Source organism: Marmota marmota, unplaced genomic scaffold, assembly GCF_001458135.2.
Source record: "Marmota marmota marmota unplaced genomic scaffold, marMar, whole genome shotgun sequence".
Taxonomy (NCBI): Eukaryota; Metazoa; Chordata; class Mammalia; order Rodentia; family Sciuridae; genus Marmota; species Marmota marmota.
In genome coordinates, this window is record NW_026000026.1 from 69,327,910 (window position 1) to 69,353,676 (window position 25,767).

Genomic DNA, 25,767 nt, shown 5'->3' on the forward strand with positions numbered 1-25,767 from the left:
CATAGGGCTGGCCACACCCTTTGTCTCGCAGGGCAAGTTCCCTGGTCTCATGATTTTTAATATTTTTTTAGTTGTCAATGGATCTTTTATTTATTCATATGTGGTGCTGAGGATCGAACACAGGGCCTCACACATGCCAGGAAAGCGCTGTACCACTGAGCGACAACCCCAGTCCTGGTCTTCTGATTCTTAAGGGCCGTGTCCTCTGTTTTCCTCCTACAACGTGTCTCCAATCCTGCAGAGCACCCAGTGGCCTTGGGTTGCTGTCACTCTGCTGGACCAAATTGGATTCACGAGGCAGCTTCCTCCTGGCTCCTAGGGCTGTTTAAATTTAGATACTATTTCCCTTTTTAAGATGGTTCCTGGCTCCAGCACCCTGGGTGGTTCGCTAGATGTGAAGTCCTTTTCCAAAGCCACAATACTGTGCAGATTGCAGGTTACTTATCTAAGTGGGCTGCAAGTCTGTGAAGATTGTGAAACTTTCCAATACGTAGGATTGCTAGCATCAGTTTTTTGCCCTTATCTACCTCCCCTCTCCCCAGCTGTGGAGCCAAGGTGGAACATGCTATGGTATTTTTTCTTTCTTTGCTGCTGTTCTTGTCTTTCTCTTGCTGATTCCCAGTATTCTCCCATGGTCACTCATCTCAAAATGCAGCTATACATCTGTTAATTTGGCTTTTCTTTGTGGAGGAGGCAAGTGCTGAACCCGTCTACTTGGTCATCTTGTTCTCTGCTCTTTGTGAGATATGTGCTATAAAAGATACTGAATTAATATTATAGTCAGGAGCCAGAAAAAAACTTTAATATTCAAATATATTTATTTTCCTGTCATACTATATAGAACTATAAAATTTGATGGCTAAGGATCTGAATTGTACTTCTGTTATCCTAAATACCATGATTATAGTATAGTAAAAAATTACCAATTACAACAAACAGATGTGATGTAGGAGGCCACTGATTCAAGCACAGCTTCCAGAAGTAGGTTGTTTGGGGTGCTAGGAATTAAGCCCAGGGTCTCACACATGCTAGAGCTACACCCCCAGCCCAGCAGTAGGTGTTTTAATAAAAATTTAAGCCCCTCCCCAACTTTTTTTTGGGGGGGAGTATACCAAGGATTAAACTCGGGGCACTTGACTACGGAGCCACATCCCCAGTGAGGCTGGCTTTTGAACTTGTGATCCTTCTGTCTCAGCCTCCCGAGCTGCTGGAGTGTACGGGAGGTGTGTACAGCGCCCAGCCCTAACTTGGTCTCTTTATCTTAAAAGAATGATTTGGAGGCACATATTATTAAGTGCTATATGCAGGAAGAAAGCAGTAGCTTGAGTATTCTTTAGATCTAGTGCTAATTACAGGTATAAACTTTTTTGGCTGGCATGATTTCTTTGGAGAAAGTATTCCTCTGATCAGTAATCACCAGTGGACAATTGCAAGCTAGGTGAGGAATGAGGTTACTAAAATTCAGTTCACATTTAACTATTATAATTCAATTTATTTTGTGGGGCTTTTCAACTCTAACCCCAGTTGAGCAAAAATTTAACACACACAAATGAACATTATGTACAGCAGTCCCCCTTACCCATGGTTCCCTTAGTTGGTTATTCAAGATCAACCAATCTAAAGACATAGTACAGCAAAATAAGATATTTTAAGACACCACATTCACATAACTTTTATTATGGTATAATTGTCCTATTTTGTTATTTACCTAATTTATAAACTTTTATCATAGGTATGTATATATATTCAGTACTATCTGAGGTTTCAGACAACCACTTGGGGTCTTGGAACATATTCCCCTTGGATAAGAGGAGGGGAATATTGTACATCCATTTCTATTCTGTGTGTCACACCTTCAGGATAGGTGATGACTTATTTAAAGGATTTTTTTTTGTGTTGTTGTTGTTTACTTATTTATTTTTTGGTACCAAAGATTGGACCCAGGGGCACTTCGCCACTGAGTAGATTCCAAGCCCTTATTTATTTTGAGACAGGGTCTTGCTAAATTGTCCAGGCTGACCTTGAACTTATGATCTTCCTGCTGCAGCCTCCTGAGTTGTTGTGATTACAGGTGTGCACTACCATATCCAGCAGGCTATGTTCCTTGTCTGTAGTTGTGGGTTGATGATTCTCCCAGGAGAGCAGTTATTTTGTTAATCTGAATGATTGAAGCTTTCCAGTAAGGGAGGAATTACTGAATGAATTATTTTCTTCATCTTGAAGAATTTCAAATGTTTACTAGGAATTCTGTTACTTTCTATATCCCTGAAATACCATTCATGTACAAACGCTTTTGTCTTCTAGCCAGACACAGGCTTAAGTAGTTTTTCAAACACTCTAATCATGGCAATATTTTATTGGTGAAATTGAGAGACAGAATGGCTTGACTCATAACTTCTGCCATTAAAACACATTTCAACTGCCCAAAACAAATTTCTTACAGGGTACACCATAGGAGACAGATGTAGTATCAAGGCAAAAAAAAATTGCATTTAAAATATACTTTAATAGCATTTACATTGATATTTTTACATAATCTGTAATTATGAGCAATATTTTATGCTTCCCCATCTTGTCTGATAATATATTTTATATACTAACAATCCAATCATATATTCTATATACTAGAAGTTGCTAGTTTTCATTCCTCTGTCACCAGGGAAAGTGTTTTTATTTATGAGAAATGGATTTAAATGCTTTGAAATTTCTTTTTAATGTAGGCTTGATTTTTTTTCTTACAATAACAATTTTGCTTGTTTTCTAAAAACTTCATTTTTTTAAGTAATAAGATGCCTAATAATCAGTTTTCCCAGGAAAAATAAATGCTCTGATGTATATTAGGGTAATTTTTTTTACATCATGATATATCATCTTATGAAAGCTATTCATATTTATTTTCTTTAAAAGTATTTACTGAGCCAGGCGAACTGGTACACACCTATAATCTGGTGACTAGGGAGGCTGAGGCAGGAGAATTGCATGTTATAAGGCCTCAGCAACTTGGTAAGACTGTCTCAAAATAAAAAGGGCTGAGAATGTAGCTCAGTTGTAAAATGCCCCAGCTCAATTTAAACAAAAAAAGTATTTTACTGGTTGGATATTTTTTTTAAGCATTTAAAAAAATGTTTATTTTTTAGTTGTAGTCAGACACAGAACCTTTGTTTTACTTATTCAGTTTTATGTGGTGCTGAGGATCGAACCAAGGGCCTCACACACGCTAGGCAAGTGCTCTATCACTGAGCGACAACCCCAGCCCAACTGGCTGGATATTTAATCTTATTTTGTTATACATGTATTTTGGTCTAGTTTAGTCTAATTCAAAAGGATCCTAACAGAATGATGTGAAGTTCAGATTGTCTACCCCAGAGCTCCATAAGCTGTTTAGCCATTCAAGCTAGAGGCATTCATTTCAACTTTTTTATTCTGTACTTCAACTATGTAGTCATAAGTCACTTATCATGAAGGCATTTAAATGGACAACAAATCATTCTTGTCAACTGAAGAGGACTCTGAGTTTAACTTTTTCTCTGACCTTAAAGGTCAAAGGCAGTTAAACTTAAGCACTGCCAACCAGATTACAGGCTGCATGCTCTGTTCCACAGAGCTGCTCCTAGAGCTGCGTGTCATGGCAGGCACATTGCTGCTCACGATATTAACAAGCACATGACAACTGGGAGGAAGGAAAAGACCAAACCAACATGCTGCTCACCTTTAAAAGTAAAAACAGGAATGATTTTCACTTCAGCATCTTAGAAACAGACAAACGTAAAGCTAGTAGGCAGATAAGACAGTAGTACTATTTCTACAGAAAATTGGGAGTTATAGGTTACTATGTGTGTGTAGATTTCCCCAATTGTCGCCAAAGTGACTGACTACTCTAAAAAGCTGTCCTGGCATTCAGGGCTACCATGTTAGGAAAATAACCAAGCTGACTTCCATTCAACCTCATTTCTCACTTTTTTTTTTTTTAAATATGACTGATGTGTGTTCATTTTCTGAAGTATGTTTAGCAAATCCTACCAGCTTGAGGCAGGTGGTCTTATTACACAGAAGTTATAAATGGCATATACAATCTTCTCCTAGCCCCTTCCCCATAAGCACTATGCACATCATAGTAACACTTCTGTCTATACACACAAATCCACTAAAAATATTTATATGAAGAACCATGAAGATTTCCTAAATGTTTAGAGAAAATGCATGCAGAGTAAGCCCAGTAAAGTACAGAGCCTGTGGGATATACAAATTTTATTTTTAGTTTACATTTCCTTCAGGATAGTAACATACATGTCTTTTCCTACCTAGAGGCAAAATATATTTTCAAAAATTTAGATACTGCCACTGCATTAAATTAAAATGCTCCCTATGTAATGTACAGACAGTAAAAGCAAAAAAAAAAAAAAACCCTTACAACACATTCCATTTTTTAATATATCAAAAAAATGTTTCCAAGGCAACATTAAAATGATTATACCACAGTCCCTAAAATAATGTCAAGCTCTAAGAGGAAGGTACAGGGGGCTGGGCGGGAAGGCTCCATCCATTCAAGGGTTTAGGTACTCTTCTTCTCTTCACCCAGTAAATTCACCGTAGCTTTCTTGGCTGTTAAGAGGGTAAGAAAATTTTATCAAAACTTTTGGCAATATAAGCTGTGTGGCTAAGGTAACTACTAGATAACGGAGCTCGGGTGACTCATGTGCAGATGACAGCACACATGGGTTTGTGGTCAGGGCTGTGAGGGTTTCCGTGAAATAGACCCGGCACCTCTTCTGAGCACAAATTCTGAAGACATGAGTGAAATACTTGAAGTTCATCTAGCCTTGCTTCTTTGTGTAGTAGTGTCTCCCAAACTATCTGTCCTCCTTTCTGCATCAAAAGAGGCAGAGATTCCTAGTAGCGTTCTTTGTATATTCAAATTCTCATTTGCATTTGCTACTCTCCTATGAGATTTCACTACTCATCAACCTGATGAGAACCAAGTTGTGTTGTCCCATGGTGACAAAAACTAGAAAGTCCTCGTGCCAGTACTACAAATATTTATACTAACTGGGCCACCCCTCCTATGACACATTCCAGGCCACTTCCTGTCACAAGAACCAGTGTGGTGTGTGAGATGGTGGTGGGGGAGGCTTGTCTAGAAGCTTCCAGTCAGGTTGTAAACTGTAGCTGTTTTTTTTTTTTTTTTTTTAATATTAAGTTTTTAGATGGACACAATATCTTTATTTTACATTTATGTGGTGCTGAGAATCGAACCAAGTGCCTCCTGCATGCTAGGTGAGCACTCTACCACTGAGCCACAACCCCAGCCCCTGCAGCTGTTCTTGATGGAGCCCGGAGTCTCTCTTTGTCAACTGCCTGGAAGCAGCTCCATTTACTCAAGCTGCTAAACAAAGTTAAAGAAACTGCAGCCTCTTTCTCAATAGCCCTATGTAAAAAGCACCCAGAACGAGACATCTAAAAGGTGTCAAATAATTAGTAATTCTTATGTCCCTGATTTGGAATGTCGTATCAAATTAAATTGAATTTGAGTATTGATATACTGTATGAAAACCAAGAGGCAATAAAATGTGGGTGAACTAGACAGAAATGATATTACCATGGGTTGCCAGTTAGGCTTGGGCAAGGAAGGATAGAAAAGAAAGCTCTTAAAAAACTGGCACCAATTGCCATAAGGCATGCCTGTAATCCCTGCTACTCAGGTGGCTGAAGCAGGAGGATCATGAGTTTGAGGCTAGCCTTAGCACCTTAACAGACTGTCTCAAAATTTTTAAAAAAGAAGTAAAAAGGGCTGAGGGTCAGCTGGGGCTGCAGCTCAGTGGTAGAGCACTTGCTTAGTACGTGTTCAATCCTCAGTACTGCATTTAAAAAAAAAAAAAGGGGGGGCATTCTGTCCATTTACAACTAACAAAAAATTTTTAAAAAGAGCCGAGGGTATATAGCTCAGTGGTAGAGCTCCCCAGGGTTCAAACCCCAGTGCTGAAAAATGTCAAAACTGGCAATCCACAAGTGAGAGAACACGAAGGCTGCAAGTCAGAACAAACTTACCTCTGTAGCTCACTCCCTCACTCAGAGGCGTCCTCCTGTCATTTCCCTCTTCACCAGCTTAACTGTCACCAACATCAGCCACAGTCCCACTCTGACCTCGCAACTCTTAACATCACCCCTCTCGGGGCTGGGGTTGTAGCTTAGTGATAAGAGCATTTGCTTGGCATGTGGAAGGCACTGGGTTCAATCCTTAGCACCCATGTAGAAATAAGTAAAGGTATTGTGTACATCTATAAAAATTTTTTTAAAACCACCTACTCTGCAGGTGAGTGTGGCTGTAGAAAAGCAAACACAAGTCTCAGGTGAGCCTTTCACACTGCCTGGAATCACATGACAGTGTCTCTGTCCATTTACTCTGGCAGTGTCCTAGAGAGGCCATGAGACTACAGCCATACTCCCTTAATTGCTTTTTTGGGCTGCTGTCATAGCATAATGGCAGAGTTGAGCATCACGACAGAGACCGCATGGCCCACAAAACCTGAAATGTGTATCTGGCCCTTTAGGGATAGTCTGTTAACCCTGTCCTAGACAACTGCTCACACCCATCCCCTTCCCATCACTTTTCAGTTGGCCTTCTTTCTTCTTCCTTTACTGAGGAAGTAGAAGATATTTTCTGATTACTTCAAAGTTTTCCTACTTAAAATCTCTACCAACAAAAACCTTGATTTCTGTTATAAAATGTTGCGGCTCCTCTGCCCAATGCCTCTCTGTATTTTCAATCCTATTTCTGGTCTACTCAAGGGCTCAGCAATTGCTCTCTACTGAAGCATTCTCATTAATTTTCAGACATGTATTATTTCTCCTACCTTAAAGACTTTTAAATTTCCCAGAACCCGCGATCCATATTCCAGTTACAGCCCATTCTTCTACTCCCCTTCACAGGGACTGTCTCAAAACAGCTGTCCATATTCCTCATGCCTTTCCCCATCTCTCCCAATCAGTGTTTTGTTCCCAGCATTCTACAAAAATCTGTTTTCTCAAGATCACTAGTGCCTTCCCCATGGCTAAGTCCAGTGGTTCCTCTTCACCTAGTTTAACTTGTCTACAGCACGTGACAATGGATCACACTTCCTCCTCTGAAACATCTTTTTGCTTGGCCCAAGGACCCCACCTTGACTTCCTTTTCCCTACTGGTCTATTTAGCTGATTGTTTCTCATCTCCCTTCTACCCACAATCCACACTTGTTTTTTGAACTCTCAACATCTGCATCCAACTGGCTGAGAAGGAATTCTCTTCTGGAGTTATCTTATTTCTCCCCACCTAAATCTGTACTATCCAGTCTTTCCCAGCTCAGTGGCAATTCTCTCCTTCCACCTGATCAGGCTGAAAAGTTTGGCTTTGACTTCTGTCTTCATGCCTGATTTTAAGCAGATCCTATTGGTTCTACTTCAGAAGTAGGTTACTTCTTACCCACCACTGCTGCTAGTACAAACCAAGGTACTACCATCATCTCAAACAGATCACTGCAATAACCTTTTAGCTAGTCTCCCAGTTTCCTTCCCTTTCTCCCTCCAATTCATTTTTTTTTAGTTATAGGTGGACACAATACCTTCATTTTATCCATTTTTATTTTTATGTGGAACAGGGGATTGAACCTAGTGCCTCACGCATGCTAGGCAAGCGCTCTACCACTGAGACACAACCCTGGCCCCCATCTAATCCATTCTTAATGCAATAGCCACAGTCATCTTAATACACAGAGCAGATCATGTTGATCCTGTGCTCAAAATCTTCCAATAGCACCTTATCTTTCTTACACAGACTAAAAACCAAAGCCTTCCCACTAGCCTATAAGCTATTCTGTGATTTGTCATCCTGTCTCCATGCAGACCTTTCTGACGGTGTCGCCTCCTGCTATCCCTTACCCCTCTAGGTCACCTCCTTTACTGTTCCTACTTTAGGGCTTTTGCACTTGCAGCTCCTTCTGGAGCACTATTCCCATGGTTCCCTCCTTTACTATGTCCAAGTCTGATTCAATATAGCCCTCTTGGTAAGGGTCTCCTGATTTTCCTACTTAAAACTGTAAACATCCCTCCTGTGACTGGTACTCCCTATCTTTCTAGCTGCTTAACTGTAAGATTCAAGGATTATAGTCTCTTGGGTTCACTGGTTCATTACTAATCTAGGGACACACGCATCTCAACAAAAAAGCATCTAAATAACTCCATCAGGGGAGCTGAGAAAAGGCATTCTCTGGGAACAAAAACAGTCTGAACAGCACACTAAACAGGTGCAAGAGGCTACATGTAGATGAATCTCTAAAATCTCTGCCTATGGAAGGCTACTGAATGCTGCATTGAATGAGTCACAAAGGATCTTGGGAAAAGTAAAGGGCAAGCCAGGCACAGTGGTGTGTCTATAATCCCAGCAACTCATGAGGCTGAGGCAGAAAGATTGCAAATTGGAGGCCAGTCTCAACAAAACTTTGGGAAAATCTGTTTCAAAAAGGGTTTGGAATGTGGCTCTGGCTAAGCATCCCTGGTCCCCCCCCCCCCCCAAAAAAAAAAGGTAAAGGGCAATGGGCAAACTTGTCCTAAAGAAATCCATTTAGTGGTTTTTGCATTTAACTAAGGAAAGCTGAGAGGACAAGAAGGCCATGAAGCCCATTGTTTAAGCCCAGTGTATCACATCTCCTCCATGTGTTGAACCAAGTTGTCCCTGACTCTTACCTTCTTTAGTGATGGCATCTGCAGTCTCTTTGGCTTTGTCCTTCAGGTCCTTCATCACACTGTCCACCTGAGACTGGTGCTTCAGGAAGAAAGGACGAATGATGCGCTTGTAGAGAAATTCAGCCCCATTAGAAGGACTCGGGGCCATGCACCACAACAGGAAGCCACACTGCACAGAATGAGAAGCAGCATGGTAAGAGGAGGGCGAGGGCATTCTGAGGACACGCCCCCACCTCCACCACTCCCAAGGTGTGTACTGCCTCCGTCCGACATTTTCTCCAATGGTATTCCCAGTGTTTTCTGCAAACTAATGGGAGGATCTTCTTGGAAAAACATAACCAGTAATGGGGTAGTAAGGAAAGAGAAGGATAAGACTGAAAAAGAAGGGCAAAACACACCAGATTTAGGATTTTAGTTTACAGCTATAAGAGACTTTATTATACAACTCTTAAACATTACATTTTCTTACACTGATTTTTATCTACATGTGTCAAGCCCTGTACAGATAAGCCTAGTGAGAACAAGCTTCATGGATATTAAGCTTATCTTGCTAAGTTAGTTACAGTAATCTGTTCTACCACAGAATAAATATTCTGCCTAACCTCAGATTCTTCTCTTAGTTTCAGTTGTTGACTGACTGCAATTATACATAAAATAAAGGTCTAACGCAAGGCCTCATCTCAAACATGCTAGGCAAGCACTCCACCACTGAGCCCCAACCCCTATTCCTTTAGACTGAGATAAAAGAAGATAAGACTTATACCCTAATTACTTTAAAAAAAAATTACCATTTAAATAAATACCAACTGTGCACTTTAAGTCATCTAAGCAATTTATCCCTCTCTAGGGAAATTAGCAAATCTCTGAATATTTCCTCTTAAAGTTTAATAAAGCAACATACTGAGTTATTTTTGTTTAAAAGATACTGGCCAAATTATATTCCACACAGTCCAGATGACTCATCATAAAACAGAAATCACTTCCAGGGATAGCAGAATCTGTATTTTTATCAGTTTCTTAAAGTAAATATCTCTCAACTTCTTATGTCTTAAATCAAAACTCTCTGGGATTAGTCATCATTATTCCAAACCAATGAATGCATTCAAATGATTGAGAAGTTACAATGCCTTTCTAAAATAGTGTTTTAAGTTTGTTCTAGAGATGCAGAACTGGCAGCTCACACTGAGGTCTTGCTATGTTGCCCAGGCTGGCCTCAAGTGATGCTCCTGACTCAGTTTCCCGAGAAGCTAGGACTATAGGCACACACCACTGCATCCAGCTACAAACAGGGATCCTAAGGGTTGTATATAGTGGATAAGAGGACAGGCTCAGAGAAAGGGAGTTCTAATCCTGGTTGTACCACTTACTCACCTGGCAAACCCTGAGCAAGGTGCTTAACTCAGTTTTTTCCTGTATGAAGCAAGTATTGAGATTTTTTAAAAATCTACCTCTTATAAGAAAATAAAAAGTATTTGAGGTGTGTGTGAGCATATTAAGAGCTTTGTCTCAAGAATACCTGTGTTTTGTTAGCCTTAAATGGAATAAAAGCAAATCCTAGAACCAATAATCTTTAAACAAATGTTCTGTAAGTACCTGAAATGAAGTTCAAAGTAATGCTAGATATATACACAAAATTAAAATAAAAGATATCTAATAAAACTATCTCAAAAATGTAAATATACAAGCAAAATTATGACAACACCATAAGAAGAATTAGTTTCCTCCATATATTCCCAAAAGGTTGAAATTTCTGGACTAAAGGAACTACACTGCCTACCTTATCAGAGCACTCAACAAAAGCAATTTACTACCATTCTCTCCAAGTCAGGATTTTAAGTCAGCTCTCCCTTCCTCTTCCCCATCAGATTCCAAAGCTCATTTATTGAGCACAGATAACTGAGAACATTCTAGTTTCTGTTAAGAAAGCAAAGGAAGGTGTGGCCACAGGTGAGCTAAGGGTAAAGATTCTCTACCTGTGCATAATACTATATATGTGACCAGGCAAGCCCACAAAAATGCCAATCCAGACAAGTTCAAGGTAGTGGATTAGAGGAAAGTTGCATCTTCTAGTTGTTCATGACTCAAGCAGCAGGAGTACTGCTTCTCAGTGAGACACCACCCAACAAAGTCCCTATGATGAGAGCTAAACCCCAGCTGCTAGAACCATGTATCAGCCCCACCCGGGAATGCACTGATGTCGTCTGTACAGACAAAACTCCAATCCACAGTGCTTCCCATTCCATCTACTTTATATTGATGAGAAGGAAAGCTGAGAACTATTTCAACCAGCTTCAGTTCCAGGCCACTTCGTGTTGGGACTTTACTGTGACACTATAAGTATATAGCTACACAGCATCCAGCCAAGAGACAGTGTGCCTTGCTCCACATCCAAACTAATGATGCTCAAACAATACTTTAGTACAAATAACAGATAAAAACCCCAAAACAACCAGGCACCAAGATCCCACTCATGGACACTGACTCTTAACGCAAAAATAGAGACATAACACACCAATGAGGGGTCTCTTTTGGGACTGTTGCCATACCCCTTCAGAATATTGAGTTTTTAAGTCTACAAGAGCAATCACAGAGGGAGTACCACACATCCTCTGCTATATACAAGACTAACTGATCTACGAGAATAACCCCACTCTTGTAAGACCTATAGGAAAAGTGAGATCCTCAAGCTCTGACACAATATATGCAGTATTGAAATACGCCACTCTTCACCAAAGAACTAGCAGGGAAACAATACTGAAAAAAGTCCCAGCAACCTGATATCCCAGAACAATTTGCCAAGAGAAGACTGTGCCCTAAAATGGTCCACACGTAAGAGTGGAAGAGAAATCCACAGGAATACAGAAAATACGGAGGAAACAAGGTCATAACATCTTCTGAAGCTCAAGATTCACCAACAACTGACTACATAGATACTCAACTGAATGAAATACCCGATAAAGAATTCAAAATAATGATTACATAAGTTATCAATGAATTCCAAGAGAACACAGAAAAACAACTGAATGAAGTTCGTATAGGATACGAACGAGAAATTCAATAAGGAGATGGAGATATTGAAAAGGAACCAAACAAATCTTGGATAGAAAAACCATAATAAATCAAAAAGTTCAAATACAATTCTCTAATAGAGTAGACCATGCAGAAGGAATCTCGGAGCTGTAAGAAAGTGAGCTTGGCAGGGTGGTACATGCCTGTAATCCCAGCAGCTCAGGAGGCTGAGACATGAGGATCAGTAATAGCAAGGTACTAAGCAACTCAGTGAGACCCTGTCTCTAAATAAAATAATAGGGACACTCAGCCACTGAGCCATATCCCCAGCCCCGAGTTCAATCCCCAGTAGCAAAAAAAAAAAAAAAAAAATTATATATATATCATGACCAAGTTGGTTTCATTCTAGGGATGCACGATGATTTAACAGAACATATGCAAATCAATAAATGTAATTCCCCACATAAACAGAATTGAGGACAAAAATCATAGTTATCTCAATAGCTGCAGAAGAAGCCTTCAACAAAATTCAGCACCCATTCATGATAAAAATACTGAAGAAACTAGGGACAGATGGGACTTACCTCAACACCATAAAGGGTATATATGACAATGACCATACTACCAACAGCACTATACAGATTTAATGCAATTCCGATCAAAATCCCAATGACATTCCTCATAGAAATAGAAAAAGGTAGACATGAAATTCATCTGGAAAAATAAGAGACCCAGAAGAGCTAAAGCAATCCTTAGCAGGAAGAGTGAACCAGGTGGCATCACTATACAAGACCTTAAACTATACCACAGAGATTAACCCATATAAATACAGTTTTCTCATATTAGACAAAGGTGCCAGGGCTGGGGTTGTGGCTCAATGGTAGACTGCTGCCCTAGCATGTGTGAGGCACTGGGTTCGAGTCTCAGTACCGCATATAAATAAATGAATAAAATAAAGGTCCATCAACATCTAATAAAAATATTTTTTAAAAAAGGTGCCAAAAACATCTTGGAGAAAAGATAGCCTCTTCAACAAATGGTACTGGGAGGACTGGAAATCCATGTGTAGCAAAATGAAATTAAACACCTATCTCTCACCATGCACAAAACTCAATTCAAAGTGGATCAAAGACTTAGGCACAGGGTCTCTGGTCTAATTCCTAATAGGAGAAAAAGTAGGCCCCTACTTCCTTAATAAGACCCCTAAAGTGCAAGAAATAAAATCAAGAATCAAATGGGATAGTTTCAAACTGAAAAGCTGCTTCTCAGCAAAAGAAACAGTGAGGTGAATAGAAAGCCTACAGAATGGGAGCAAATTTTTACCACATGCACATCAGAACACTAATCTCTAGGATATATATAGAACGCAAAAAGATTAACTCTAAAAAAAAATAACCCAATCAATAAATAGGTCAATGAACTGAACAGACTTCTCAGAAGATATATGATCAATCAACAAATATATGAAAAAATTTTCAACATCTCTAGTAATTAAAGAAATGCAAATCAAAACTACACTAAGATTTCATCTCACTCCAGTCAGAAGGGCAGTTATTAAGAATACAAGCAACAACAAATGTTGACGAGGATGTAGGGGGAAAGGTACACTCTTACACTGCTGGTGGGACTGCAAATTGGTGCAACCAAGCTGGAAAGCAGTATGGAGATTCCTTAGAAAACTTGGAATGGAACCACCATTTGACTCAGCTATCCCACTCCTCGATTTATACCCAAAGGGCTTAAAAACAGCATACTACAGGGACACAGCCACATCAATGATTATAGCAGCACAATTCACAATAGCCAAAATGTGGAACCAACCTACCTAGATGCCCTTCAGTAGAAGAATGGAGAAAGAAACTGTGGTACATATACACAATGGAATATTACTCGGCAATAAAAGAGAATAAAATCATGGCATTTGCAGGTAAATGGATGAAGTTGGAGGATATAATGCTAAGTGAAGTAAGCCAATCCCAAAAAACCAAAGATCAAATGTTTTATCTGATAAGTGGATAGTGATTCATAATGGGGGTGGAGGAGGAACTTTGAATAGGGCAAAGGGGAGGAGAAGGGATGGAGGTAGGAAAGATGATGGAATGAGATGGACATCATTATCCTAAGTACATGTATGAAGACATGAATGGTGTGACTCTACTTTGTGTACAACCAGAGAAATGAAAAATTATGCTCCATTTGTATACTATGAACTGAAATGCACTCTGCTGTTATGTATAACAAATTAGAACAAATATATGAATTTTTTTTAAAAAGACTATATATGACAAACCTAAAGCCAACATCATAGTGAAGGGGAAAGACTGAAAACATTTCCTTTAAAATCTGGAACAAGACAAGGATGTCCACTCTTACCAGCTTTATTCATTATAGTCCTAGAAATTGTGGCCAGAACAATTAGGCAAGAGAAGGAAGGTAAAAGGGATAAAAATAGGAAAGAAAGAAGTCAAATTATTACTTTTTACAGATGATATGATCCTATACTAGAAGATCCAAAAAGTTCCACTCAAGACTGCTAGAGCTAATGAATTCAACAAAGTAGCAGGATACAAAATCAACATATAAAAATAAATAGCTTTCCTATACACCAGTAATGAATCTGCTAAGGAAAGAAATCAGGAAAACAATCCTGTTTGAAAGGAAGAGAATGAAAGAAAGAAATAACAAATGGATAAAAGGAAAGGAAGAAAGGGAAAGGAGGGGGGGAAAGGACATAGAGCTGACTGACAGGGCAAACGAGTCACAGGAATTTATTTAAAAAAAAAAAAAAAAAAAACTAGTGGTGTCAGATTAGGTGGTTTTCATGCCTGTAATCCCAGCAACTTGGAAGGCTGAGGCAGGAGGAATCTAAGTTTGAGGCCAGGCTCAGCAACTTAACAAGATCCTAAGTTACTTAGAAAGACCCTGTCTCAAAATAAAGGTCTGGGGATGTGGATCAATTGTAAGCACCCCTGGATTTAATACCTGGTACCAAAACAAACAAACAAATAAAAACCTGGTGAAGTCAGGATATAAAATTAACATACAAAAATCAATGGTTTTTCTATATACCAATAACATATTTACTGAAAAAGAAATCAGGAAAATAATTTCATTCACAATAGCCCCCACCAAAATAAAATACCTAGGAATAAATCCTACCAAGGAGGTGAAAGACCTCTACAATGAAAATTACAGAACACTGAGGAAAGAAATTGAAGAAGATTCTAGAAGATGGAAAGGCTTCCCATGTTCATGAATAGGTAAAAGTTAATATTTGAATGACTATATTATTGAAAGCAGTATACAGATTCAATGCAATCCCCATCAAAATACCAATGATATTCTTCATAAAACTAGAAAACAGTCCTAAAATCCATTGGGGAAAATAAAATACCCAGAATACCCAAAACAATTCTAAGCCAAAAACTAATGCTGGAGTTATTACAATATCTCACTTCAAATTATACTACAGAGCTATATGACACAAACTGAATGATACTGGCATAAAAACATACAGAGACCAACCGTACAAAATAGGAGACACAGAGACAAACTACACAGACACAGTCATCTGATCCTTTACAAACATGCCAAAAATACATATTGGAAAAAAGACAACCTTTTAAACAAATGGTTCTAAGAAAATTGAACATCCACATGTAGAAGAATGAAACTAGATTCCTATCTCTCTCTCTTCACAAATGTCAACTCAAAATGGATCAAAGACCTAAGAAAATGTAGAGCCAACACTCCAACATATAGGCACAAGTAATGACTTCCTCAATAGGACCACTAACCCTCAGGAAATAACACTAAGAATTAATAAATGAGATGTCATCAAATTAGAAAACTTCTGCACAGCAAAAGGAAACGAGAGTATGAAGAGAATCTACAGAATGGGAAAAAAATCCTTGCTAGCTACTCTTCTGACAGAGGATTAATATCCACAACATATAAAGAACTCTCAAAACACCACACACACACACAAAAAAAAAACATATGACCCAATCAATAAATGGGCAAATGAACTAAACATACAATTCTCAAAAAGAAAAAAATAGAACCAGGCATAGTGGCACATGCCTATAATCCCAGAGACTCAGGAGGCTGAGGCAGAAGGATCACAGGTTCAAGGCCAGCCTCAGCAACTTAGAGAGGTCTTGTCTCAAAACAAAAAAATAATAATAATAAAAGAAGGGCTGGGGATGTGGCTCAGTGGTTAAGCACACGTGAGTTCAATCCCGGGTGCAAAAAAAAAGAAGAAAATAGATATAGCCAACAAATATATGACAAACTGTTCTATACCTTTAGCAATTAGGGAAATGCACCATAACTGCACTGAGAGCCAGGTACAGTGGCATCCCTGCAGCTCAGAGGCTGAGACAAGTGGATCTAGACTTCAAAGCCAGCCTCAGCAATGGAGAGAGGCACTAAGCAATCAGTGAGACTCTGTCTCTAAATAAAATACAAAACAGGACTAGGAATGTGGCTCAGTGGTTGAGTGACCCTGAGTTCAATCCCCAGTACCAAAAGAAAACCCCAAACTGCATTGAGCTTTTTATCTCACTCCTGTAAGAATAACAGCCATCAGCAATACAAATAACAATAAATAATGGCAAGGATAGGGGGGAAATAGGAACACTTTTACATTGTTGGTGGGATTGTAAATTACTACAGCCATTATGGAAATCAATATGAAGGTTCCTCAAGAGACTAGGAATGGAACCACCATATGACCCAGCTATATTACTCCTTGGTAATTATCCAAATAATTAATTATTCTAATTAATTAAAGGCAGCATACTATACCATGTTTATGGCAGCACAATTCACAATAGCCAAAACTTCAACACATCTGGATAAAGAAATGGATCTGGAGACCATCATGATAAGTGAAATAAGCCAATCCCCCCCAAAAAAAATCAATGGGCGAATGTTTTCTCTGATATGTGGATGTTAACACACAACAAGTGTGAATGGGAGGAATGGAAGTTCACTGGATTAGACAAAGGAGAATGAAGGGAAGGGAAATGGGATAAGAAAAAGAAAGAGTGGAATGAATCAGACAAAACTTTCCTATGTACATTTATGAATAAACCACAATGAATCTCCACATCCTGTACAACCACAAGACTGGGATCCTAAATAGAATAAAATATACTCCACATTTGTATAAATATACTCTGTCATGTATATCTAAAAAGAACAAATAAAATTAAGAAGTAAATGTCATTTTTATAAACATTGGAGCTTTATTCAGCCATAAAGAAGAATAAAATGTCATTTTCTGATAAATAGATGGAACTAGAGGACACTATAAGTAAAATAAGCCAAACTCAGAAAGTCAAGGTTGCATGTTTTTTTCTTATATGTGGAAGCTAGAGAGGAAAAAGTGGGGAAAAAGTGTGAAAATAGAAGGGAGACCAGTAGAATTGGGGAAAGGAACCAGGGGGTGGGAAGAGCAAAGGGAAAGGGGAAATATTTGGGAATGTTATGGACCAAATTATATTATTATATTGTGTGCATTTACTAATGATCCCATTCAGCATAATTATAAAGCACCAATAAAAAATATGAGGAAAAAATGTCAATTCGCCCTCATATTCAATGGCAAAATAGGATTTTCTTTTTAAATATTTTTTTAGTTGTTGATAGACCTTTATTTTATTCATTTACTTATACGTGGTGCTGAGAATCGAACCCAGTGCCTCATACGTATCAGGCAAGCGCTCCACCACTGAGCCACAATCCCAGCCCCCAAACTAGGACTTTCTTTTGTTAAAGGTCCAACCACTCCAATGAAGCCATGGGTAGTTCCTTCACTGTATTTTCTAGCAACTCTGCTCCAGTATCCCTAGGCTTGGCCAGCAGCAGATCTCAGTGGATTTTAAGAATTCTGCCAGAGAAAACTATTTTTCTGAAGTACACATTTACATTAATCCAAAATGGAGAACTAAGTGACTACTTCCCTGCCACCCCCATCCCTCCCATCCCTCCCAGCCTCACATTTGCTAGGCAAGCACTCTACCACTGGGCTACACCCCCAGCATTTTTTTATTTTTTGAGACAGGGTCTTACTGGCCTTGAACCTGCAATCCTTTTGCCTCAGTCTCCTGAATACCTGGAATTACAGGCATGTGCTATCACTCCAGGCAAGTGACTGCATTTTTCACTGGCTATATATAGCTTTGTTTCCTCTGCTTAGTGCTGGGTTAATTACAGCAGATCCTGCAGACCATCTCTCCAGTTAACATTTCCCTGTGGAAGCCTTTACATTTTTAATGTCCAAGCTTCATATAATGTTTTCCTATGTGCTTATACAGAAAACCCTAGTACATACATAAGCAAAACTCAATACAATAACTAAACAAAATGGTGTGCAATGAAAGTCCTGAGTTGTATTTTTGACAGAATGTTAGAATTTCTTGTGAACATGAAAAAGAGCTTGCAGCTGGGCGCACTGGCGTATGCCTATAGTCACAGTAGCTTTGGAGGCTGAGGCAACAGGATCACAAATTCAAAGCCAACCTCAGCAAAAGCAGAGCACCAAGCAACTCAGTAAGACTCTGTCTCTAAATAAAATACAAAATAGGGCTGGTGATAGGGCTCAGTGGTTGAGTGCCCCTGAGTTCAGTCCCTTATAAACCCCTCTCCCCACAAAGAAGTGCATGCAGAGTGCCAAAGGGGATATGCTACACGATATTATACACCAAGCAATCATTTCTTATGAACTATATTTATTATTTGAAAAATAGGAATTGTTTTTAGCATCTAATATTGTAATGTAGTATTTGCTACTTGTAGGTAGATATTTTGCTGTGTTGTATTAATATGCTGGAAACTGGTTGAGTGTTTTAGATGACATGTAATATATTTAAATTTTTCTCAATTAAAATAATGGAGTCAGGTAGAGTGATGTGAGCCTGTGGTTCCAGCTACTCCAGAGGTTGAGGCAAGAGGATTGCTTGAGCCCAGGAGTTTAAGACCAGCATAGGCAAAATAGCAAGAAGACACATCAAAAACAGAAAAGAGGCTCCTGGATGGTATTCCTAACACAGAATGTCAGATTTTCAGGAATGAATTACGCCCACATCAGAACCACAGCTTCAAGGTGAAGTGAAAATGACTCCCTGGTTTAAGGATCAGAAGAGGCAGGGCCTTTTTTTTTTTTTTTTTTTTTTTTTTGAGTCAAATTTCTCTTCAATAGGGTTTCAGGGAAGTCACAAATTGATGAAAGCATATTAGAGAGGAGTAGTAGTACCAAGTCTTAAAGTTCTTAACTATGGTTGAATATCTCTGAAACATTATCAACCTTTGTAGAAGAGGCCAACCTTTCGGCAATCCATCGAGGCTGATTATCTTTTCTGAGTGAAGTAAAGCAAGATCACCGGAGTCAAGAATCTGTATTTTTGTACCTCTCCTTTGTAGGCCACACTCCAGATTTAATTCAGTACTTTCTGGTATCCTCTAGCTATTCTCTAGAGACAGTAAAATAATTACTGCTCTCTACCTACCTCCTCAACATTTTCTAGTTCTCAAATGAAATCATATTAAAAATGAAGTTAATTACTACAAAACTCTCAAAGTGATATTCAGAGGCCAGCTTTTATGACTCCCTCTTCTTAATCTATACAACTCTTCTACAGCCCAGGAACACCCTGAGTTTATTAGAATCACCCACGCAGATCTGGCTGTTCTTTTCACCAAGCTTCCCCAGAATGCCAGCCTTCAATTCTCCCAAGGACAACCACATGCCCACTCTTGCCTGCAGCTCAGACAAAGAGCAAATGTGATTTTAACTGGATCCTTTTGACTACCAGCACTGCACAATGAACTCAAAGTACAATACACCAGACAATTATGTCTGTGATTCCAATGCTAGCACCATCCAGTTTTCCTCCAGAAGAGATATATCCAAGATAGAGATATACTTATCACATGCAGGGATTATCCTGGTCAGAACTGAGAGATCATGTCACAAAAAAAATATATATTACAACACTTATTTCCTAATATTTTGCAATGACTTGATCAGAAACCTAAGTCTTAGAAAGCCTTTGCAATGTTGTCACAAGACTAGCAACAGGCTAAATTTAAAAGTAATTGCTCAAGATGAGTGAGGTGCTGCATGTCTGTAATCCTAGCTACTCGGAAGGCTAAGGCAAGAAAACCAATTGAGCTCAAGTGTTCCAGGCCCGGGGTGGAGTTGTAGCTCAGTGGAACAGTGCTTTCATAGCAAGTATGGGGTACTGGGTTCGACTCTCAGCACCACATATAAATAAAGGTCCACTTGACCACTAAAAAAATATTGGGAAAAAAAAAAAAAGATTCCAGGTCAGCGTGGGCAACATACCAAGATTCTATATCAAGGGGGAAAAATTGCTCAGCTGCACAAAAACTAAAAAAGAAAATGTTAAGGGGAAGTTTTCCCTGTATGGCCTCTCAAAAAGAATAGATGAGAAATGTTATACTGTCAGTGGGAGGAATAGCATGGGTGACTATCTGGATTAGGACTTAAATCTTCCCGAGTTTGGGCTGGGGTTGTGGCTCAGCCATATAGCGCTTGCCTAGCACATGTGAGGGTTCAATCCTCAGCACCACATAAAAATAAATAAATAAAGGTATTGTGTCCAACTACAACTAAAATATAAATATTAAAAAAAATCTTCCTGAGTTTACTTGGATATGAGGTATCCCCCAAAAACTCCTGTGTTAATGCAGCAATGTTCAGAGGTAAAGTGATTGAACTATATGAGAGCTGTAGCCTAATTCGTCCATCCTAATTTGAATAGACTGGTGACTGTGGGCAGATGGGGTGTGGCTGGAAGAGACAGGTCATTACTGATATGTCCTAGAAGGGTTATTCTTCCCCCTGGCACTTCCCCTGCCTCTCTCAACTTCCTGACCCTGCCATGAGCTGAAGAGTTTTCCCCACTGGACATTTCCACCATGATGTGCTGCTTTACCTTGGGTCCACAGCAATGGAATCAACCATCTATGGACCCAGACCTCTGAAACTGTAAGCCCCAAATAAAATTCTCCTCCTCTAAGTTGTTCTTGTTGTGTATTTTGGTCATAGCACACAGAGCGGACTAATATGTTACCCAATCTTGTTTCTAGAAATAAATCTAGAAATGGGTAAATTGAGGTAATGGGTAAATATGAGGCACAAGGATATTTATTGCAACATTATAACTGCAAGACAAATGACTCTCATTAAGGAAATGGGTAAATTAGCTATAACAGATTACAGAGCTATATCAAAAAATACTGAATAACATGAAAAAACTCTTTAATATTGTGTCAATTGAAAATGAGAGATACAAAATCACATATCATATGTGGTCTCAATCACATGTTAGTGGTTAAGACAAATATATATGTTCTGAGTATAAACTTACATACCCAGACCAATACACCAATACACTTGTACACTAAAAAAAAAAAAAAAAAAAAAAAAAGGACTATCACTATTAACAGTGATAGGATTACATGTTATTTTCTTCCCTAAAACATGCCCGGCCTTAATGAAATAATATGGCAGCAAGGACTTTGTTTTAGTCACCAAGTGTCCCCTAGACTTAGAACACAATCTGGCACATATGGGTTCTAAATAAATATCTGCTGAATAAAGGAATAAACATGAATTTCCTAATCAGAGAAAAGAGGTCTTTAAATTTATTTTTCACTGGGCATGGTGGGACACCCCTGTAATCCCAGTAACTTGGGAGGATGAGGCAGGAAGATTGCAAGTTCAAGACCCTGTCTCAAAATAAAAAATAAAAAGGGCTGAAGATATAGCTTAGGACATGCATGATCCAGTTTCTAGCTAGTTTCTTCAAACAAGCTTTTATGCCTAGCCACTAGTTCCTCCGACTTTCACCCGATCTTATAAAGGCTGCTTTATAAATTAAAAAAAAAACCCAACCAACCACATTAATTTTGCAAAAGATAAAATATTAAACATCCTCACTTGAAGATCTCTTTTTCACCTGGTAATTGTTGCATGGCATAGATAAGGTATATGCTAGTTCTTAAAATGTGAAATTGTCCAAAAACGACTATAGACTTTATAATTCAGGCTTTTTCTCAATCTGTTCACTGAAGCCACTCAGAATATGCCATTACCTCAGGAAGAAAGCATTTTGATTGCCAGCATCAATTTTTAATCATCTCAACTATATTATCTATTTGGAACATACAGTAAATTCACTCTCATCGACATCATAATGCAATGCAGCTGGAGACTAATGGATGCACATTCATTTTACTATTAAGGAAGAAAATTTGCTACAAAGCAACTTTTTAAATGTACTTCCAATTGGATATAGATGATTCAGTGATTGTCTCTCTTTTGGGGAGTGGGGGTTGCTAAGGATTGGACCCAGGGCCTTGTGAATGCTAGGAAAGCACTCTGCTACTGAGCTACTCCATAGGCCTCTAGTGACTATCTCTTATTCTGGACTTTGTCCCTGTCTCTGTGGTTTCCATTAGTAAAGGTGATCAGGAGCAGACCAGAAGTAATGCTTGCTCATATTTGGAAGCTTGAGGTCAGATACTGCTGCTGGAAGTGGTTTTGCAGACAGGATCCTAGATGCTGCAGAAAGCAGAAAGGTTGTTGGAAAAAAGTTTCTTTCCATTAGATAATTGTACTGTGAGGTTAATGCCATGAAATGGATCTTATTGAAGGCTTCAAAATTATCTTAAATTTAAAATATGCCACATGTAAATTAAAGATTATAAATACATATACATATATATTTTTTGGTATCAGGGATTAAACTCAAACTCAGAGGCACTTAACTACTGAGCCACATCTCCAGCCCTTCTTCTTCATTTTTTGAGACAGTTGCTTACAGCCTCACTAAGTTGCTGAGGCTGGCTTTGAACTTGAGATTCTCCTGCCTCAGCCTCCAAAAGCTGCTGAGATTACAGGCATGTGCCATCACACTCAGTTTATAAAAATATTTTTACAAATGCTAAATATCTTTGAATAACAAAAACACACAAAAATCCAGCAATCTTTGAAATCTTAAATCTTTCCACAGACCAATTTTCTTCTGTTTCTTTTGAGAGGAAATTCTTATCAAGTGTTCTATGATAATGTCATTAAAAATGAACACAATCTATACAGATCATGTTTTCATTTAATCTTTTAAACTTTATTTACCTTATCTTTTTAAAACAGTGTTGTACTATATGTAATGTTTTATAATTTTTCATAATGAATGAATTATGTAGAAATTTATTTATTTATACACATGGATCTATTTCAGTCCACATTATTCCACTTAATGGTACAGATATTCTATTAATTATTTACCTATCAATAGACTTACCAGTTCATAATTTTTAGTTATAACAAGTTTCTGCAATTAATATATCTGCGCAACCATTATGCACTGTGAATATTTCCTTAGGACTGAATTAAGTATCACTTTAAAAAACTGTCAAGTGGTTCCATAAAAAGGCCATTCTAAGCCAGGTATGGTACCTCATGCTTATAATGCCAGCAACTTGGGAGGCTGAGGAAGAAGGATCGCAAGCAACTTAGCAAGACCCTCAGCAACTAAGTGAGACCCTGTCTCAAAATTTTTAAAAAAGTGCTGGAGCTCAATGATAAAGTACACTGGGTTCAATACCAAAAACAAAACAAACAAACAAACAAAAAAAACTATTCTAATTTATACCACTACCTATTAACCAGAACCACTATTACTGAAGCTGCACTCTGAGCTAAAGTGTTTTTCCTCTCTTCCTCCTTTTCAATTTGTAAGCATGGCTGTTTTCTCCCTGCATCCTGCTCCACATCTTACTAGACTAGCAGTTGATACAGTTAAAAGAGTTACCCTTTCATGCACACTCCCTCTTCCCAGGCTACAGTAATGATTCCAATAAAAAGGTAGTCATACAAGAGACTGGCTGTGACGGAGAGCAGGTATACCGACCTTCAAGTGGCAAACCTTGAAAGAACCTTATTGTCTTGGATTCACAGATCCAGGATGACACGGTGACTTCAGAATCACATCACTAACTCACAACCCACATTCTAGAGCTGCCTCATTCCTCAGAACTAATGAACTACTCTGGTGTCCGCCTGCCTGAGACTGAGATAACATCCCCACAAAAGGATCTACATAAACTTTGTCTTGGTATTCAACAAGAACAACCCAGGAGCTAGCTGGTTGTCTTCCAACATGCCAGCTTGTTGCTAAAAACTTCTTCTCCCACCACTGTCTCTCGAGTTATTGGCTCTCTCAGGCAGCAGCAGAAAATCGGGCTTTCACAATAACACAACCATATCCATTTCCCTACATATTCATCAATACCAAGTATTTTCAATCTTTAAAATATATGCCAATTGGGGCTGGGGATGTGGCTCAAGCGGTAGCGCGCTCGCCTGGCATGCATGCGGCCCGGGTTCGATCCTCAGCACCACATACAAACAAAGATATTGTGTCCACCGAAAACTAAAAAATAAATATTAAAAATTCAAAAAAAAAATATGTGCCAATTTGGGCTGGAGATATAGTTCAGTTGGTAGAGTTCTTACCTCACATGCACAAGGCCTTGGGTTCAAACCCCAGCACCAAAAAAAAAAAAAAAAAAAAAAAATCTGCCAATTTAATAAATATGGGATTTCCCTATTTTAAGTCACATCACTTCCCAGATCACTAGTTACATGTTCCCTTGGCAAATCATATTTTTTTCTTTATATAAATATCTATATAGAACCTTCATTCGTTCTTTTTAATTTGCAAAATTTTTTTTAGTGGTGCTGGGGATTGAACCCAGGGCCTTGTGCATACGAGGCAAGCACTCTTTCAACTGAGCTATATTCCAGCCCCTTAACTTGCAGAAATTTTTATATACTCTGGGTATTAGTTCCTTACTTGGTGTAAATGTTGTAAATACATCCTCCTAACGTATCATTATTTTAATTTTATTTATGCTGCCCATTTCATAAAGAAACTTAATTTTTTAAAATTTTAGTCAAATTTATCAAATATTACTCTGTGATTTTTGCATTGTCTGGCTTCTATACCTTGAAATTTAAAAAATTACACACACACACACATCTCCTATACTCTTTTCTAACTCTGAGGTATTCAGGAATAGATGACCTGTGAGGTGTTAAGGAAAACAGGAAGAGACTAACAAACCGCTTCTTTGCCACCCCTCCTACTCCAGCTTCTGGACCTGTGAATTACAATTCAGGACCATCTCTAATGCTGCTTCAGAATGGCAGTAGGGAGGGTAAAGCCTAGGCTTGAGGAGCTGCCTTGTGGGTAAAGAGTCAGTAACTGGTTCCTCTGCTGCCTAACCTCAGGTCTCACCCACCCCTTACCCAGAGCTAAGACCAGCATCGACTGGGTTCGGCCTTCCTCCAGTGCCTGACAGCATCTGAAACCCCTGGAGGAAAATGAGTTTGCAGTCCAAGATAATATGGTATTTTAATGAGTACAACCATTTCAAAAGAAAAACAATATAATCAACTACAGATTCTGTTAGAAGCAAAATACAACAACTAACCAATAATTTAAATAGATTTTTAAGTACACTAAATGAAACAAAAGAAAATATTAACAACATAAAATAAGAACAAAAAAAAAACCCTAAAAAAGAACCAAGCAAAAATAATTAGGTTTGAAAAATATAGTTGCTGAAACCAAAATCGGAATATATGGAATCAATTACAGAATGGTTATAGTATATCCATGGAATAAATGTGAAAACTGGAAGGTCAGATTGAGAAATCTCCCAGAAAGAAGGAAAGCACAAATAGATTTAAAACAGACGTACACACACACCCCTACTGAGAATTAAAAATCAAGATAATGTCAATATAATGGTGAGGGAGACTATAAAATGAGACTAAAAGTTAGGTGTGGTGGTGCACGCTTATAATCTCAATAACTCAGGAGGCTGAGGCAGGAGTCCCAAGTTTCAGGCCAGCCTCTAACATGGTAAGACTTTGTCTCAAAATTAAAAAATAAAAAGGGATGGGGATGTAGCTTAGTGGTAAAGCATCCCTGAGTTGAA

The 25,767-nt window shown here is 38.6% G+C and overlaps 1 protein-coding gene across 1 annotated transcript in view; it reads right to left on the minus strand.

The window, feature by feature from the left end:
- Nucleotides 1-1,471: 1,471 nt before the first annotated feature.
- Nucleotides 1,472-25,767, minus strand: part of Reep5 (receptor accessory protein 5) — a 60,987-nt gene continuing 36,691 nt past the window's right edge. Inside the window, exons 5-6 of the mRNA XM_048811868.1 lie at nucleotides 8,716-8,884; nucleotides 1,472-4,602 (exon numbers count right to left, since the gene is read on the minus strand). Of these exons, the coding sequence (XP_048667825.1) occupies nucleotides 4,553-4,602; nucleotides 8,716-8,884 (219 nt within the window). The 3' untranslated portion in view covers nucleotides 1,472-4,552. The remainder of the gene's footprint in view (nucleotides 4,603-8,715; nucleotides 8,885-25,767) is intronic.